Raw genomic sequence first — 18,759 nt, 5'->3', positions numbered from 1 at the left:
TGACTTTTGCCCACATTCATGCATTGGTTTAATTGGGTTGGTAAATTATACATTTTATAATAACTCGTTTTAGCATTGAAAATGCAGGCAGATCATTAGCCAAAGTTAGATACATTAAATCAAAGTTAGATCATTAAATCAAAATTGGTAGCATTACTTTTCCTGTTTGGCCTTTCAAAACATGGAATATATAAACATGCACTGAGTAATTACTCCCAATATTCATAGCATTTATAGTTGGTGGGCGGAGAGCTGAACAGGTGCTAGTTTTTTCCAAATAGAAAACTTTAGTGATGGAAGCTAAAAAAACTGAAATGCTGGGTTAAAAGTGCAAACATTATTGTGAAATGAATGCATGTTTTTAATCAGAAAACTTTCCGAGCTTTCCGTATTTAGCACACCAGATACCAATGCCTTTAAATGAGAATGTTGCCCTTGAGTGAAATCTCTTGTGCAGTCAGCTTTCCTAAAAGGGTTTACAATTACAAACTAAATATATCCATTTATATTGTTATGTTGACTAGAATCAGACACTGAACATTACCGATAATAATCCTCTGTGCCATCATTGAACAAATGGTGACAAACAATTGCCTCTCTGTTGCCAGCCTCTTATTATGTGCAAACAGGAAGGGATGTTCATTTTGAATCATCTAACAGAATGGACTATAATAAATAGAGTTGGCTGCAAATTTCTGCCTCTTTAAAATTGGAGCCAGCTGGTGCACAGTAATCAGTTTCTAGCTAGGGAAATGTAATCTAATCTATTGTACAAGAAAAGCAGGGGAAATTTGTGGCAATTTTAAGTCCTTAAAATATTATTTATTGATAAACGTTAAATATTTACTTCTTTTGCGCAATCCCTTTCAAAGGCTTATGGGGAAAAACAATGTTATTCTCAGGGTTTGATGCTACATAATCATACTCACCAAGATTCTGCATCATCTTATTCAGCTCCTTATCCTCCTCTTCCTCCCTGTGGATGTAAGTGTAAAAAGAGCCGCAAATGTCACATTATGTAAAGGTTTCAGGTATTCAATAGTGTTCTGGTTCAATGTAAACAATATTTAAATACATACAAACAAATAAATTATTTTAATGAAGTGTACCTGGTCATATTGTGCATTTTATAAAAAAATAATAATAAAAAAAAAGTAAAAAAAAAAAGTAAACTCTTCTGCTGATGTAACCAATGATGTATGTGCAAGGAAAAATATCCTATAATATCATTTCAATCCAAACAAAATTAAATACCAAATAACTTTAATACCACTGAATAAAATAGTATAAATTTTCTTTATGCGACATTATGATATGATATATGATATGATATATGATATGATATATGATAAGATTATATGAGATATATGAGAAGATATACGATATAAGATATACGATATGATATGATATGATGCGATACAATTAGATATATATGATATGATATATATGATATGATATGATAGGATGTATGAGATATATGATAAGATTATATGAGACGATATACAATATAAGATATACGATATGATATGATGCGATACAATTAGATATATGATAGGATGTATGAGATATATGATATGATATGATGCGATACAATTAGATGTATGATATATGATAATGATATGATAGGATGTATGCGATATATGATAAGATTATATGAGATATATGAGACGATATACAATATAAGATATACGATATGATATGATACAATTAGATGTATGATAGGATGTATGAGATATATGATATGATATGATGCGATACAATTAGATATATGATATATCATATATGATATAGGATGTACGAGATATATGATAAGGTTATATGAGAAGATATACGATATAAGATATATGATATATGATGCGATACAATTAGATATATGATATATCATATATGATATAGGATGTACGAGATATATGATAAGGTTATATGAGAAGATATACGATATAAGATATACGATATGATATGATGCGATACAATATATGATATAGGATGTACGAGATATATGATAAGATTATATGAGAAGATATACGATATAAGATATACGATATGATGCAATACGATATATGATATATGATATAGAATGTATGAGATATATGATAAGATTATATGAGAAGATATACGATATGAGATAGATAGATAGATAGATAAAAATGATATTTGTATATTATATATTTGATATTTGGATAGATATACTATCTCTCTGTGTGTGTGTGTGTGTGTGTGTGTGTGTGTGTGTGTGTGTGTGTGTGTGTGTGTGTGTGTGTGTGTGTGTGTGTGTGTGATATGAAATAGATATGATATACAAGATAGACTGATATGATATGATATATGATATATGATATGATATATGTTGCTTCCTGCACACCTCAGTCTGTCTTCATCCAACCCCTCTAATATGGCGTTCCGGTCATTAACTATCTCCATAAGTTTGGCCATCAGCTCTTCCTCTCGTTTACGCTCGCGGTAGGTCTTCAGATTCTCTACAGGATACAAAAATTATTTTACAGCTAGATTCGATTTTACTTCCAATGTGAAGCACTTAAGCCTTTAAACAAAAGTAGACCCCTTGAATAAGACCAAATCAAGCAGTTAGTTGTTTGTGTTGACTACAATAGTCTACACAAAGCTTCATTAGCACAAGATTAATTATGATTATTAATTATGCCCCAAAAAGTATGAATGCAACAGCATTATACAAACAAAATATCAAACCAAGTGGATGATGTTAAGACTTTTTCCCAGTGTTGTACCAACCTGGTTTCTCCATCAGTCTCCTGAGCTCGGCCTCAACGCTGGGCTGCTCTTCTTCTAGATCCTGCGTCTTGGCACTATCATAACACAAATCACAGATAATAACCCCATTTAATACATAGAGCATTCAGAAATACAGGATATTCACTATCAGCATTCAACAGTTTGCACATACATGTACACAAGCTCGGATTCGCGTCTCATGTAGACCTGTTTGTTTCTGATGAGGGTAAACCAGTCCACCATTAAGTCATTCATTACTGTGTCCTCTTCTCCGTCTGAAGAAATAAAAAAAAGAAATGCAAGAAAAGTTAAAGAGCTCAGAATCTACATTTGTAATGTTTGTCTCCACCTGCTGGAACACCAGAGGACAACATCAGTCTCTGAATGGTTATGTTTTAATAAGCATGTTTAAATAATGCTTAGACCACCAAAACATTGATCCTCTATTCGTAATTCATTAGTTCACAGTAAGGATGAATCAACACTTTTATTTAGGCATTAAAAAAAAAAAAAAAAAAAAAGGAGTTTAAGGGACTTAAAGTCACCATGAAATTCTAAATTGACAAGTCTTGTTTTTATTTTATTTTTAATTAATTTTCCCTCAATCTTCAATCAAAATAACTTCCCCTCCCTCTTGCAAGACATCTCTTCTCTAATGATGTGTTCACTGACGCAAGGGCGTGGCAACCTGTCACTCAAATGACATCACAGCAATGGACTCTCTTCACATTTCCGGGGTTCTCAGAAGCGTAGACGTCATAGTTCAGAAAACGTCTATAGTGGCGAACGGGAGATGACAGCAAATATAGCAAAAGAAAAAATCTGATAAGAGTTTCCAGGACTTTCCAAAAGAGAGAAAAATTAAATAAAAATAGAGATTGACTACATTGATCAGAAGAGAGAAAAAATGTCAAATTTGCCTTCACACCCTCCGTCGTTGTATTAGAAACACCCTCGCAGCAGTGTTCATTTGTTTTCTGTCATTTACTGACAAGGTAATAACAATATATAGCGTTACAAATGTGTATTAATTTTTTTAAATATGAAAAACTTTACTAGAATTGCGATGTTGATAACTGTGGAAATGCATCACCACAGTCTGTGAAAAGTGTCCATAGCAAATGACAATGATCTAATCAATTCCCGCCCTACAGAAGCCGTTTCACTGGGATATACGTCACAACAGTGAAGAAAATACGATCGCAACTTCCAATTTCACGCCAACTAATTAATATATACATTTTTTTATTATTTTTTTATTATTATTATTATTATTATTATTATTATTATTATTATATATAAAAATAATAACGTTTAATGTTAAGTTTACAAACTTTAATATTATTAAACATAATATGTATCTTTATTTTGCAAAATAATGTGACGCAGGAATAATTATTTTACTGAGAAGTGGATCTGTAAAAGGTGAGCAGTGTGTGTATTTTTGTACAGACCCTCATCACTTTGTCTGAGTTGTTGTTCCAGGTCTACTCCTCTTTTCTGCAACTCGTTCATTTGCATCTCAATTTCCTTCAGCTCTTTCTGAATTTCTTCTTTCGGAATGTAACCCGGCTAAAGCAAACAGACACACAATATGTCAAATGTGAACTTTTGCAAATATTACTCTATAAAGATCCTAAGTGGTTTATTTATTCCTTTCAGTGCTTTTTTTAAGTCTATATGAGGAACTGAATAGATGGTTCAAAAGTCTGGGTTTACTATGAAGTCACTCTGTTTTGATTGTAGTAGTCTATTCAAAGATAACTGTGCCCCAAAGGGTCCCTTTGACTCTCCAAAACAGTCTAAATAGGCCCCTTGACAAAATAATCCCTCAACACACACACACATCAGTGCAGACAGAAATGCAGATAACACATGTAATTATTGTTTTGACACACACCTTGTGCGATTTGTGAGTTTCAGTCCCTGAGGGACTAACCGGAGAAACACTGCTGCCACTGCTGGAGTCTGGAAGAAAGACAGAGGAAAACAGACGGATGAACGGAGAAATGGAGAAACTAAGAAACACGATCCATACAGTGGTCCCCTATTCATGTTAATGCAATTAATGTTAACATTAACATTTTAATGCAAGTTTGGCTGTACCTGGCACCCCTACAAAAAGTATCATGGTATTACCTTGGATTTTGGACACTTGGATTAAGTGCCATGCATTTAAGTTGATATTGTTTGAAATAACTTTGAAGGACTATGTATATATACATGAATGAATATATGAATGAATGAATATATGAATGAATGAATATATGAATGAATGAATATATAAATGAATGAATGAATGAATGAAACTTTAACTTAAAAACCTTAAAGGAAAATTAGAAATGTTGCATTGGCAACTAAATGGAAATAATTAAGTACTAAAATGACTAAAACTGAAACAAAAAAATAAAAGGAGAATAACTGAAAATGACAAAATCCCATTACTAGATTGCTAAAACTTTCCAATGAAAACTGAAAACATAAAAAAGGGCTAATTCCAAATATTAAACTCTAGAAAAGTACACAAAAATAATAGGGAAAACACTGGTTTTCAGAGAAAGTATTGTATCTTGATCGTGGTGTTTATGCATACATTTATATCACTATTTTGTTATAAGCACAACCCTCACATTATATTTTTAATATTTTATTATAAACTCATATTTTCAAGCTTATGCTTAACCCTCATAAAATTCATTGGTTTTTTTTTTTATTGTTTTCAAACTTTTGACTGGTAAATCTTTGCCAGAACATGTTTGCCGGAACAAGTACTTGTTCTTATGTGACCTTTTGAATAAAGAAATATTCCATTTCCTCAACTTTTCCTAAGGCCTTACCACTAGTTTTAGGCCTGTTGTTCATCGGGCTGGTGAAAGGTGAGGGCCCTTTTGGGGAGCTGATGCTGCTGGAGATGCTGATGGAGATGCTGGTGGAGATGCTGGTGGTAGATGGAGCAGGATTGGATGCTGGGGTGATTCCCAGACCTGATGTCCCTGGAGAAGCTGCTGCTGCTTCCGGCCTCTTGGAGGGTGAGCTGGTGCTTTCTATAGTACTGGGAGGAGTTCTTTTAAAAAAAAAAAAAAAAAAGGAAACAAGAGAAAGATATCAAACTTTTCTGCTGTGTTTCTCAGCCACTAAATATTTTGCATCGCTTCTCTCACCTCTGACGGGTGAAAGTTTGATAGGGTGGGGCAGGAATTTAAAGGGGGTATTTACAGGTGAAAGATCTTCATGGGGAAGTGCATGGGCACTGAGCTCTATCGCTCTGGGGACTTTCAGATACGACCCACTGCTGGTCTTATTGGGCGCAGCAGTTTTACACGCCCATCAAGAAAACCAATCACAACAGATTGTGAAGAAGTGGGAGGGACAGACCTTCTGGAGAACGAAGCGGTTAATCAGTGAAGAGCAGGATGATTTGGTTAGGGAAATCATATAGAAGAAGAAGATAAATGATTTTACTGAGAAAGAACATGACAAAATGATTCATAAATTAATTCCACACTAAAGAACAAGACAGTATTAGTAAAAAGGTCAGAAGCTGGATTCATTTGGAGAGATGACAGAAATGAGCAAGCTTACTTCACAGGTCTGAGCAAGGACCTCCAGCCAGACGGAGCTGTATCATTTTCTGAAATTACATCAAAAGATTTGTAAAGTTTACATACATCTTTTTACACCTTCAAAAAGTGACTGAGCAGGTGTTTTAAAAATGAGAAAAAGACAGTTACAGTTATTACTTTGTGTAATGTGATTTATCCAGGCAGGATATGTTCCTACATCAGCTTCATTGTAGGTCTTAGATTAACATTCGTATCAGTCAATCAAATCAGATTTTTGGCTAACAACTGTTTAAAAAAAAAAAGAAATTAATACTTTTATTAGAGAAAGGATGCATTAGATTGATTGATTGACAGTAAAGACATTTATAATGTTACACAAAGTCTGCTACAAATATATTCTGTAAATATTTGAATACGTTTCCATTTTTATGCATTTGAATTTTCAGCATCATTACTCCAGTCTTCAGTGTCACATGATCCTTCAGAAATCATTATAATATGCTGATTTGATGCTTAAGAAACATTTCTTATTATTCATCAATGTTAAAAACAGTTGATCTGCTTAATATATTGTGGAAATGAAGATATTCATTTTATATTATTTGAAAAAGAAACCTTTTGTAATACTATAAATGGCTATGTCACTTTTTATCAATTTAACGCATCCTTGTTGAATAAAGCATTAATTTCTTTTGTTTTGTTTAAATAACAACGGACCCCAAACATCATTATAAATATCTTTACTGTCAGTTTTGATCAATTTAATGCATCATATCTCTAATAAAAGTATTAATTTCTTTATAAACTGCTGTAAGCCAAAAATCTGATTTGATTGGCTGATACGAATGTTATTCATAGACCAACAAGGAAGCTGATGTAGGAACATATCCTGCCTGGATAAATCACATTACACAAAGTATAATAACTGTAACTGTCTTTTTCTCCTTTTTAAAACACCTGCTCTTTCACTTTTTGAAGGTGTAAAAAGAACTTTAACAGTTTATTTTATACCTCAAAATCTTATAAACATCAAATGGAAATGTGACATGATATTTCCATTTTATATTATTATAATAAAATATATAATAATAACCATAATAAATAAATAAACACAGAGGGTGCTTTTCCTCCTTATTTTAGTGTCCACTACACACCACTGAGGGACTATTTGTTTGACAGAAATGTGTTGATCAAAAACCTGATTTTGAACATATGTTATTTTAAAGTCACTGTAAAGTGAGGATTTTTTTAAGCATCTATATGAACATAACGCATCAAAAGGTACAGAAAAATCTAATCCGTCAAGCAAAACTATCTCCCCAGACAACCATGCTGTGCAAATGATCAATGCATGTGGTGACAGTTGTATAGGCGAGTTTGTCTTCCTCACCCTTGCTGTCGGACGGCAGCGTGCTCACAGGCCTGGTTGGGGTTTTATTATCTTTGATCCAGGATGGCGCTGTAGCAGCGGGGGCAGTAGGTTTCACATCGGCATCCGGTGCTTTGAGACGCACCCTACCAAAGGTGCCTTTAGCACCCGATTCCACAGGGGAAACATTACTATGGAAACCAAAGTGGGACGAGAACGTGTTAATGGATGTGCCTACACCAACACGTCAACACTTCAAGATGGATTTAAACAATACTCAACAGGCTTGAGTATATAGAGGCTAGAATTCTGTTTTATGACCCGGGCTGCAAACTTGTGTAAAAAGGGGGGGGTGTAAAAACAAATATTGCATCACAATAAGTGTAATTGTGATTGTCAAAACATTTGGTAACTAAATAGAATTTTATGAAGTTTAGTGACAACATGTAAAAATGTTTACATTGTACAATGACTGGTAGGATACAATTTTTATTAATGCTTGACAAATTTCAAGATTTCAATTCCATTCTTGTAATTTGATTCCGATTTTGATTCAATATTGACTAATTTTATTTTACATTTTATTAAAAAAAAATAATCTCACCTAATGCTGTAAACATAGAGGGCCCAATCTGCTGGTATTATTAAAGGTTAAAAATAACTATAATGCAGTTTTTGTTATAATAACAATTATTTAATGACATAAGTAAAAATATAATAAATATGTAATATAGTGCTCAGCAAAATCTCCTCTCTAGCTATTTTTTCTATTCAATTAACATGATATGGTCATTAAATGGCTTTCCTGAGGTAAAGGTAACGTTATGTGACAATTGTTCTCCTGCTGTTATATTGACCTCTTTCCGTGATTGAAAAACACTAATTGGTCGATATTATGTATACTTTCGGTAAGTTGTACTGCATCTTTAAATAAAAAAGTAACAGATGATCGGTTCACGTGCACTTGAACTGAGGCGCTCAGCGATCTGTCACGTCACATTTACAAGTACCTCTTTGCTCCGCAATTTTTCTGTGCGTGAGAAAATGGATGTGTGGCGTGAGCATGTGAAAAGTGTCAATTGCGTGAGTCTCACGCTCAATGCGTGAGTGTTGGCAGCCCTGTTTATGACCCTTGTATACTTCCACCCTATGAAAACAATTGATAAAATAAAGGCCAAGTATGTAACGTGCTTTATATAGGTGAATGTAGCTCACCTGCTGCTTGCTTTCAGCCCAGCTGGACTCGGAGACAAGCTGTTATTATTTTTTTCCACCGTCACCATCTTTCCGATCACAGCCTTGGCTTTCTCCTTTTCATTCTCCTCCTCTTTTTCTGTGTCCTGTGTTTTTGCCCAGTCTCCCACCCGTAGCAGGACTCTTTTTTTACCTGCTCCAGCTCCTGCAGTGACTCTAGGCGTTGTACTCTCTGTTGTAGGAGTAACACGTACTGTACTCACAGGGGTAGTTGAGGTGTATGATGGGGTGCTCTTACTTTCAGACACAGTACTGCTGGGCTCAAAGAATCTAACAAAGAAAAGGAAAAAAATATTAATGTTCTGGTCAGTACAATAAGCTGAACATTGTCAAGTTATGGTCGATATCCAATAAATGGGCAACATTAAAATTACATTTTGTGAAAAAAAACAACTAAGAACTAAAAATCGACAGGCTTTAGGGTAACTGCATGACATTTCCTTTGCGTTTTTAAAACGTACAGACGACAACGTTGTCAAAACGATCCCCGTTCACATGGATCCATGAAAACGACTAAAAATGCCGTTTTATTCATGCCAAGCCAATAGTTGGCGATGTCACATTGTGAAGAAACACTACACGCAATTTTGTACACATTTTCTACACATTTTCAAAAGTTCATGTTTTTGTAGTTTACACGGAGACGATAATGGTATTATTTTCAAAAACTTGCTCTTAGAAACTCGTTTTTGAAAGTTCGCATTTTCAGGCTCCAAATCTCCATTGTCATGTAAATGAACAGCCAAAACACATGAAATGTTTATAGTTTATAGTAGAAAACGGTGTCATTTAAACACCCCTTAAATGCTTAAGTGAGTTTAGGCATCACAACGGTAGATGACAGTAAAGGGAAATCTAAAAATGTCAAAATTGGGGAAATGAGCATGCACAATTAAATATCCAGTATACAGCATGTCTAGTTCTGATTGATACTAATAAATTAAAAGTTGTAATATTAGCAGACATGATACTGATATATCATGCATCCCTTAATACAATCCAACAATCTGATATACAATAAATTCTTAACAAAACTATTACAGTACTCTTATATAACTATATTTTCAGTTTAGCTGAAATTATAGTAATTTTCTTATGCCTTTAGTGATTTTTATCTATTTTATCTTTATTTTTTTATTCCATATAGCTTATTATTATTTGAGTTTTAATAAGGCATTTTGATACTTTAACTTAAACCTATTTAAGTTAATTGACAAGGCCACATTTATATTTTCATTTAAGTTTTTCATCTAATATTTATACATTTATTTCAGCTTTATTTCAAACCGAAAACTATTTTTAATAGTTTAATTTTACATTAACAACACTGAAATACAAGAGAAACACACTTACACTATAAGTCAGTATTGACCACAAACTATCTTTTATCCAAAATATAACAATTTCACAAATAAAGTGTCAAAATACCGAACTGAAAGACATTCACCTCTTTCTGGCTTCTTGGTTCTTCTGTAGACTGTTGCTTACAGCTTTAAGAGGCTCCGTGGGTGTTTTGGGCTTAAAAGAGGTTTTCACAGTTGTTGCCTCTGGTGTTGGAGTTGTTTTTGGTACTGGCTTGAGTTGAACTGCTGGAGTAGGTGTGACAGCTAACCCACGGGTGGGTGTATGGTCACTTTTACTGGCCAGCCAACCCGGTTTAGATGCGTTAGGTGTTAAACCAGATTTTCCAGTACCTCCACCTGATGCATTCTCGATAGTCTTGGTTATAAAGGTAGTCTGCGTCTTCGGTGGAGGCACTGTGATGTGTGTGGTTGGCGCTGTTACAGGCTTATCTGTGCTTGTGTGCATCTTGCAGATGAAAGTGCCTGGTTCTTTTCCAGCCTTGTAGGTGCCAGAGAGAAGAATAGTGGAACACTCTCTGCATCTGTTGAAAAGGAAGGTTGAAATAAAAAACAATCCAGGCTTAAACACAGAGGAAACCGTGCATTTGCAATTGCCATTCCCAAACTCCGGAACAGTCTCCCGATTCATATTAGAACGGCCTCTTCTATTTCGATTTTTAAAACTCGACTTAAAACTCACCCATTTTTATCAGCTTTTAACATTCCTTGAATCATTGAATCTTCCCTGCCTCTTTGTGTACATCTTATGTTTGTTTGGTTTGTTACTGTACAGCAAATCTGTCAACCTCAGTTGTTTTTAAATGTGCTATATAAATAAATATTGTATTGTCGAAAAAGTCTAAAAGGGATACTTGTATTGGATAGCTATCTGATCATGAAATGCTCAGGAATGCTTTCCAAGACATCAGGAGGTGAATGATTACATTTATAGTATATTAGTCCAACAGATATTTATCTTCACTCCCTTTTAGTCATGCATACTAAATGATCAGGCGATAAAAAAACAATGAACAATGAATATGATAGTTGATGAACAGCAATAAAGCAAAACTGAAAGGCAGCTTTACAAAAAAAAACCCTCCCCACATTACATTGCACACATTAAATCATTGCAATGACAATTCAAACATGATTCACTAGTCATGTGAAGTTGATGTGCTATTTTTAAACTTAAAGTTAAAAATAAATTAATAAAAGGATCAATGGCTCAAAAAAACAGAAGTGACTTACTTAAAGCAGTTCCTGTGGTACAGTTTCCCATCTACTAGGTGGCGCTGCACAAGGTGAACATGTTGGTTACAAACAGTACAGCTGCTGCTCAGAGTTCCTGATTTATTGGCACGTTCAGCCAAAACTTCTCTCTGGAAATGACAAAAAATAAATAAATCAATTAGTCACTGTGCGAACACCTCAATAGGGGTTTTATCAAATAATTAATAATTAGGTGCAAAACAATATTTACATCAGTTATCTCAGAATAAAGTAACCTAAGACAACGGCAGGGTTAAATTGCTCATGTGCCCTCATTACACACACACTTGACCAAAAATACAGAACTGTCAAACAATTTAAAAGTTCCTATATGAGGTGACAAATCTCAGATAAATTCCATATTGTACCTTATTTTCGTTTGCCGGTTTCGGCGTCTTATTCTCTGTGGCTGGTTTAGGTGAAGCGTAAACTTTAGCTGTGACAGGTTGGTTCTTCTTCTCAGATGGCGCTTCATTAGACTCTTCGGCTGATCTTTTAATCCCACCCATACCTCCAACTGCACATCCAAACAGTGAAATGTTTTAGCAATGCTAAAAATGACCACATGGTAAACATGTTTTTTAAAGTGGACATATTGTGCTTTTTTTCACCTATTATGCTTTAGGGTGTAATGTTGCTGTTTGAGCATTAAAAAGGTCTGCAAAGTTACAAAGTCACTCCAGAAAGAGTTATTCTCTATATCAGTTTCTGAACTCCCTGAAACACCTTGACTGTAGTCTTGAGTTTTCTTAGCGCGTTTAAACTAGCGGTTATGGAAAGGGGAGTGAGATTTCCCAAACACGCTCGAAGATGTTGACCAATCACAACACACTCCTCCAGCCGACCAATCAGAGCACACTGCGCTTTTCGGAATAAGGGGCTTCATAAAGACAGGAACTAAACTGGACTGCGATTCCACAAAACATCATAAGCCTAAGTAGATTGTAGAACCATTTCCACCAATGCTCTCTACGATCAACTTAGCTCACGATGATTTTGAGAATCTCATCACAGAGTGTTACTGACAGACTGGGAAGAGAGGTGCCGCAACAATATAAAATGTGTGAAAAATAATGTTCATGTGCGCACGCATGTCTTACTGGGAGAACGTCCATGGAAGTAATTGTAGTACTGGGACACATAGGTCAGAATGCTGAGTCGATCAGGCACTTTTAGAGCCACCATGTCTTCGGCATCCAGAAGGGCAGGTATACCCAACTCATTCTCTGCCACCTCGAAAGCCTGGTACAAAAATACAAAACAATAAAAATAATGTGAGGTGTAAGAATTTCACAAGTGGGATTTAACTCTCAGCACTAAAGGTGTTTCAAGTGTGTGTGTGTGTGTGTGTGCGGACATTATCGCTGGAAAATCTGTGTAGCAGAACAATTAGAGGATTTCCTATTCCTATATATACCCCTATTATCAAGTGCTAGTACTGCAAAAAACATTCCAAATTTTAACATATCTTTGATATCTGCAGGCTGCAAAAGGGAAAAAAAACATAATTAATGCAGTGTGTTGATGAATATTAACTTATAGAAAATACAAGGGGAACTTGTTGTGAACAAGTTTTGTTTTCTGTGGATCAGTGATCAGTGTTAAACTATTTATAACGGTGCGAATGTCACCAGATGAACTTATGTGTCACCAGACACATATTTTATGTATATTTCACAATGATGAACCATTGTGAAAAAGTTCATAATTTGTGGTGATTTTCCACCCAGAGGAAGAACTATAATTCCTCCATGCCATTATGCACACACAAAAATGTGAACTTGGCCTGGATTTCTTTGGGAGAAAAAAAAACCCCCCTTAGATCAAAAATAAACAAGAGCAGACATGACCAAGGAGAGAGAAGAAAAAGGAGGAAAAAAAAATCTAGATACAATCTAGATGAGGAATAAGGGGAGACATTTCTCTGTAAAGATTCATTCAACAACTCACAGAACAGGAAATGCAATACAAAGATCACGACTTTTTTTAATTAAAAAAACAAAAACAAAAAAAAACTATTAGTCAGCGCCAGGTTTCTGTTGACCTTATACTTAATCTCCACCCTGTTAACCATGCATTACCTTATCTTAACACTTTCACTTTCTCTGTCTCTCACACGTGTTCGGTTTGGAAAGATAATGTCTTCCTCGCATGCACAAAAAGCCATTCATTAGCTTTTCTTTTGCAGTACTTTATTGTATTCCCTCTTTCACAACAATGCCCCTCTGGACAGCATTCCCTTTTCCATGGAAACAGGAACACAAGTGTGTGCAGATGATGATTTATAATGGTCTACAACAGCACAACATGTGATTCAGCTGCCTCAAAAATAGAAGAAACCAGAAGAATAGGCCTGGAGTATGTATCCAATCTGTCACATTTTAGCCCTGGTCAACCACATATGGGTCAAACAGCTCAATGAGCGGTCTAGGAAACATACTAACTGTTAAAATGATGGGGTTGTGATATTCTTGGAATGAAGACATTTCCCAAAAAACTTAAAGTTGTTGATCTACTCTCTTACAAATAAAGAACCAAAACATTTTTATTAGCCGAGGCCATAAAGTGAGCCATTTTTTGTGGGAATGCTTTAAAGAAGCCTAAACCAACATACTGATCTGAAGGAACTTTTTTTTTAACCTGGAAGAACTGAATAGCGAATCCAAGAACCCTACAAACACTCTTAAAAAACAAACAAAGATTCTTTATCGGCATTGATTGTTCCATGAACATGAACTTTTCCATAAAGGTTCTTTATTATGGAAAAAGATTCTTTTAAATAGTTCACCCAAAATGTAAATTCGTTCATCATTTACTCACCCTCAATTTGTTCCAAACTGAATGAATTTATTTCTTCTGTTGAACACAAAAGGTGATACTTTGGAGAAAGTCAGTAACCAAACAGTTGATGGACCCCTTTGACTTTTTTCCATAATATGGAAGTCAATGGGATCCATCAACTGTTTGTTTTCCCATATTCTTCAAAATATCTTCTTTTGTGTTCAGCAGCAATTCTTAAGAAATTCTTAAGGTTTGGAACAACTTGATGGCGAGTAAATGACAATTTTCATTTTTTGGGTGAACTATCCCTTTAAGAACTGTTCACTAAAAAGGTTCTTTGGGGAATAAAAAACAGTCCTTCTATGGAATTGCTGCAAAAACCCTTTTGGAACCCTTATTTTTGAGAGTGAATGGTACCAAATGTTAATCTGCTTTTTCATATTGCTGATGATCACTTTGGATGGGCTGTTAGTAATATGAGGGAACGTGTATTTTTAACAATTGTGGAGACGGTTATGATATCAGAAAATAAAAAATAGGTATCTAAATGAATTCAATTTGTTGGATAAATGTCATAAATGTAAAATATTAATGGAATTGAATGGAAACTACAGAATAAAGTGATGAAGGTTGATAAAGAGATCATTTTATAAAGTGAACAATATCTTACCTGTTTATTGTTTTCGTAAACATTTTCCTTGCTCAAAGAGTCAAAATCTCTGTGAGAGAGTGAAAAGAAAATGGAATTTCCCATGCTAAATATTAACAAAGTAAATCTTACACTAATACAAACACAAATCACAAGCATGTACCAATGCAATGTCAACAAACAAGTGCCAGATGCTCACTTGAAACAACTAGAATGTTGCAAGACATAGCCTAAACATTGAATAAACACAAAGTTTTGAGTATTTCAAGCACACTCGGTTTCCCAAGATGTAAAATAGGTTTTAATGTCATCCAAAGTTCTAGAAGTTCCAACATCTAGTTTGGAATTCTAAAAATGTCAATATTCTTGTACTAAGTTATAATGTAATCCAAGTTTTAAGTGCTGGTCCTAAAAATAAGTTGTTCATATCCTAAGTCATGAAGGACTAAACATTTAATAATGGTAGGCTACTAAAAGTACCAATGTTCTCTTCCTAAATTCTAAAGTTCTTAACTTAAGGTCTAAAAAAATTCCCATTTCCTCACCCTAAATTCTAAAAGGTCTCATCATGTTTCTAAAGTAATACAACTTTACATGCCATACGTTCTAAAAGGTTTTAAGAAGGCTATTACGCCCTCGTCCTAAGTTCAAAATGATCTTAAGTCTGATAGGAGGAATAAACTGTAAACAAACTCTACGTTCGAATGTTTAGCAATTAAACGTTCGTCCAAAGTTCAGGAGCTGTGCTTTTCCGAGCACAAAGCAGCAGCACCGAACCGCGCGTTTGTTCTGTGGGGGATGTTACTTACATCAACTCCGGTCTGTGTTTGTGAATTAGAGCGCAGAACGCCAAACCGTCCCGGAAAGATGTGGTCATGTTGGTGATCGACACGTCCCGGTATCCGGCACACTGGATTTTGCACCACTGTTGAAGAGCTTTCACAGCAGCCATGGTGCGTCTGTGATTCAACACGGGACTAGTATTTAAAACTGAACACGGATTCTGAAATTGCCTCCTTCCAATGGGGTCTACAAGCGAGGCGAACGCTGAATGGTAAACGCTTTTGGTTTTCACCCACACCAAGTGATTTCACCGTCAGCTGAAGTTGAGAAACCCCTGAAACTCCAGGGAAGAGTTATTATGACGTCTTCATTGGGTGGAGTTAAGGTAAACGTTTTTAAAGGACTTCCCATGGTAGGCTACAACATGGACATTTGGTTTATATGGAACTGAATGATTTCCATATTCATGAACCAAGCAAGAACTTACAAAAAGTAGCCTACCAAAACATGCTTGCTCCAGTGCCATGATAATATTGGAAAATCTTTTATTAGTTAATAAACATCAAACCAAGTGCATATAGTTCTATGTAATCTTTTTTTTTGTGCATGTATGAAGTAATTTCCCCTCAAGTTCTCACAGGTGACCTAGGCTACCAGGTGTTGTTCATTACAATAACTATGACAATGTTATACCAAAGACTACAGATATAACGAATAGATATCATTGAAAGAGACTTTGCTTATACTAGCCTTTGACAACCAGAAAGTGTCCATATACTTAATTTTGAACAGTATATGTGTAGCTTTCTCATTTCATACACAAACTTATTTTGGAAAAAGTGTACATCAGATTATTCCTTAAAATAAATGCCACTTTGTCTGATATTTTGTTTCCGATTTCAGTGTGCTGTTATTGTTCAAATACTTTATGTTGTGTTTAAAACAATGCGCAATGTAAGACTAAACTGGTAGTTTACATGTTTCTGTATAAAGCTGTGACAGTCTATACTCATGCAGCTGTTTAAGTGCATTATTGCAGATCAGTGTTCATATGCAGGTGGTGTTCGTTATGTTCGTATGGGTGTGTCTTGGCTGTGCTCTGTATAGTGTGGTTGGACGTGTCTAATCTCGCTGAGTCACACTGAAGGAAGTAACAAATCGAGGCTTGCACTTTATGATTGACCTTTAACTATTTTAAGATTTGCATCATATAAACAGTATAGATTTTTAGGTATAAACCAACTTTAAAACTTACTTATTTGTCCATATTTAATTATCAACATGTGCCAATGTTTTTGCTCTTAGTGAATACATTTTCACAATAAAACATACAGAATTTAGAATAGAGACGTATAGGCGAATACAGAATGTGTAAAAACATTTGAAGACTTGGAATGGTTGTCATTCTTTATTTGACCAATGGATGTCAGTAAGAGACCAAATCATAGTTGGGAAGTTCACTGTCAGCTGAAGTTGAGAAATCCCTGAAACTCCAGGGAAGAGTTATGACGATGTCTTCATGGGTGGAGTTTAAGTTAAGCGTTTTTAAAGGACTTCCCTTATAGAAATGGTATGGTACCAGATGGTAATGTCATGATGATTTACATAAAATACATAAAAAAGGCCTCTAAATTGAATTGAAAAATGATGATAATTCATTAGTATACATAACACATTTGTTATGTTGAACGCTTTTGGTTTTCATTAACCTACACCAATTGATTTTTACAGATATCAGCATCTGAAGAGCGCAGGTGAGACCTGACTAGCACACGTTGCATTAAATCTGTGTTTAAACTAAACTCATTAAGCCTTGCCAATTTAAACATTCAAATGCAGAAATATTGAGTTCCCTTTCAAATCTTGCGCTTGAACAGACAAATTCACACAAAAATTGTCAACATGCCTGTCTTGGCAAGTATCCTAGCAAACAAAGTAGGTTATGTCTTAAGTGAACGTAAACATTAGATAAAGACAACACATGTGTATCAGTATTAGTATACTGGATCTGTGTATCAGGTCTTAAAGTGACAGCAGCCCAATATTCCTGCTCTCTGTGTTTTTAATGTTAATCAAACAGCAAATGACAAGGAAGTCACTGCTCTTAAAATTAATAGCTTTTGTAACTTAATGATTAATCTTTATTTAATTTCTACAGTGAAGATTATATGTAATTTAGTTTTACATTAGATTTACATTTTTACATTACTTAGTTCAATTTGCATACCAAAAAAATATTGTTAGATCTACCTAAAAAAACCCGAAAAGCACTGTTTTTTTTCTTTGCACTATTGTATTTATTTGTGCCGTTGCTTGTAGTTTGATTATTCTTATTTTCTTTATTTTTATTTAACAGCAGTATTCAAGTAAGAAATGTATTCGTATTAAAGCTACTAAAGTTATTCAATCAAGAGCAGTGAGTGATTTTCTGTTTTTCTTTTGTTGTTTGATTCATATTAACAGCATATAGCAGTTGGTACTGTATATTACACTGCTTTCACTTTAATACACAGATATACAGTAATATACGTGATTTCTTTACTTGCTGTTTACATGATACAACCGTATCAGAAGTTTAGATATGGCTTTAAAACGCATGCAGATAATAAACTTTATTGATGATGAAGATTAGAACTGCAATGTCACGTGAGCTAACTGCGATAGAGATGATAATCAAAACCAAACAGATTTTTTTAGTTTTTGGCAGGGTATACTAGGCACGAGCTGTACAGGCCCCGCCCTCTTCTGGAAAGCGGTATTGGAGAGGGGAGTAGCAGCAGCTCATTTGCATTTAAAGATACATGCACAAAAACAGCATGTTTTTCCTTCCACTCAAAAATGAAACTGAAACTTCACAGACACATTCTTGGGGACAACTGAGACTTATATTACATCTTGTAAAAAAGGGGCATAATAGGTCCTCTTTAAGGTAAGGGCCTTTAATTGACTTATAAAGTCCCCCTGTAGTCAATAATTGTATCCCTTAAAACTCAT

General features: G+C 34.7%; 1 protein-coding gene across 1 annotated transcript in view; it reads right to left on the bottom strand.

Moving 5' to 3' along the window:
* micall2b (mical-like 2b) overlaps positions 1-16,122 on the bottom strand; it is a 17,180-nt gene extending 1,058 nt beyond the window's left edge. Inside the window, exons 1-16 of the mRNA XM_084099527.1 lie at positions 15,792-16,122; positions 15,004-15,052; positions 12,653-12,794; positions 11,921-12,069; positions 11,532-11,662; positions 10,385-10,822; positions 8,899-9,207; positions 7,705-7,874; positions 6,334-6,382; positions 5,589-5,815; positions 4,652-4,719; positions 4,206-4,323; positions 2,924-3,026; positions 2,752-2,825; positions 2,363-2,477; positions 930-976 (exon numbers count right to left, since the gene is read on the bottom strand). Coding sequence (XP_083955653.1) covers positions 930-976; positions 2,363-2,477; positions 2,752-2,825; positions 2,924-3,026; positions 4,206-4,323; positions 4,652-4,719; positions 5,589-5,815; positions 6,334-6,382; positions 7,705-7,874; positions 8,899-9,207; positions 10,385-10,822; positions 11,532-11,662; positions 11,921-12,069; positions 12,653-12,794; positions 15,004-15,052; positions 15,792-15,934 — 2,332 coding nt within the window. The 5' untranslated portion in view covers positions 15,935-16,122. The remainder of the gene's footprint in view (positions 1-929; positions 977-2,362; positions 2,478-2,751; positions 2,826-2,923; positions 3,027-4,205; positions 4,324-4,651; positions 4,720-5,588; positions 5,816-6,333; positions 6,383-7,704; positions 7,875-8,898; positions 9,208-10,384; positions 10,823-11,531; positions 11,663-11,920; positions 12,070-12,652; positions 12,795-15,003; positions 15,053-15,791) is intronic.
* Positions 16,123-18,759: the final 2,637 nt, after the last annotated feature.

Source organism: Abramis brama (assembly GCF_963993115.1).
Source record: "Abramis brama genome assembly, chromosome: 2".
Classification (NCBI taxonomy): domain Eukaryota; kingdom Metazoa; phylum Chordata; class Actinopteri; order Cypriniformes; family Leuciscidae; genus Abramis; species Abramis brama.
Note: the sequence above shows the minus strand (reverse complement) of the source record. Positions and strands in the feature narration are given on the sequence as shown.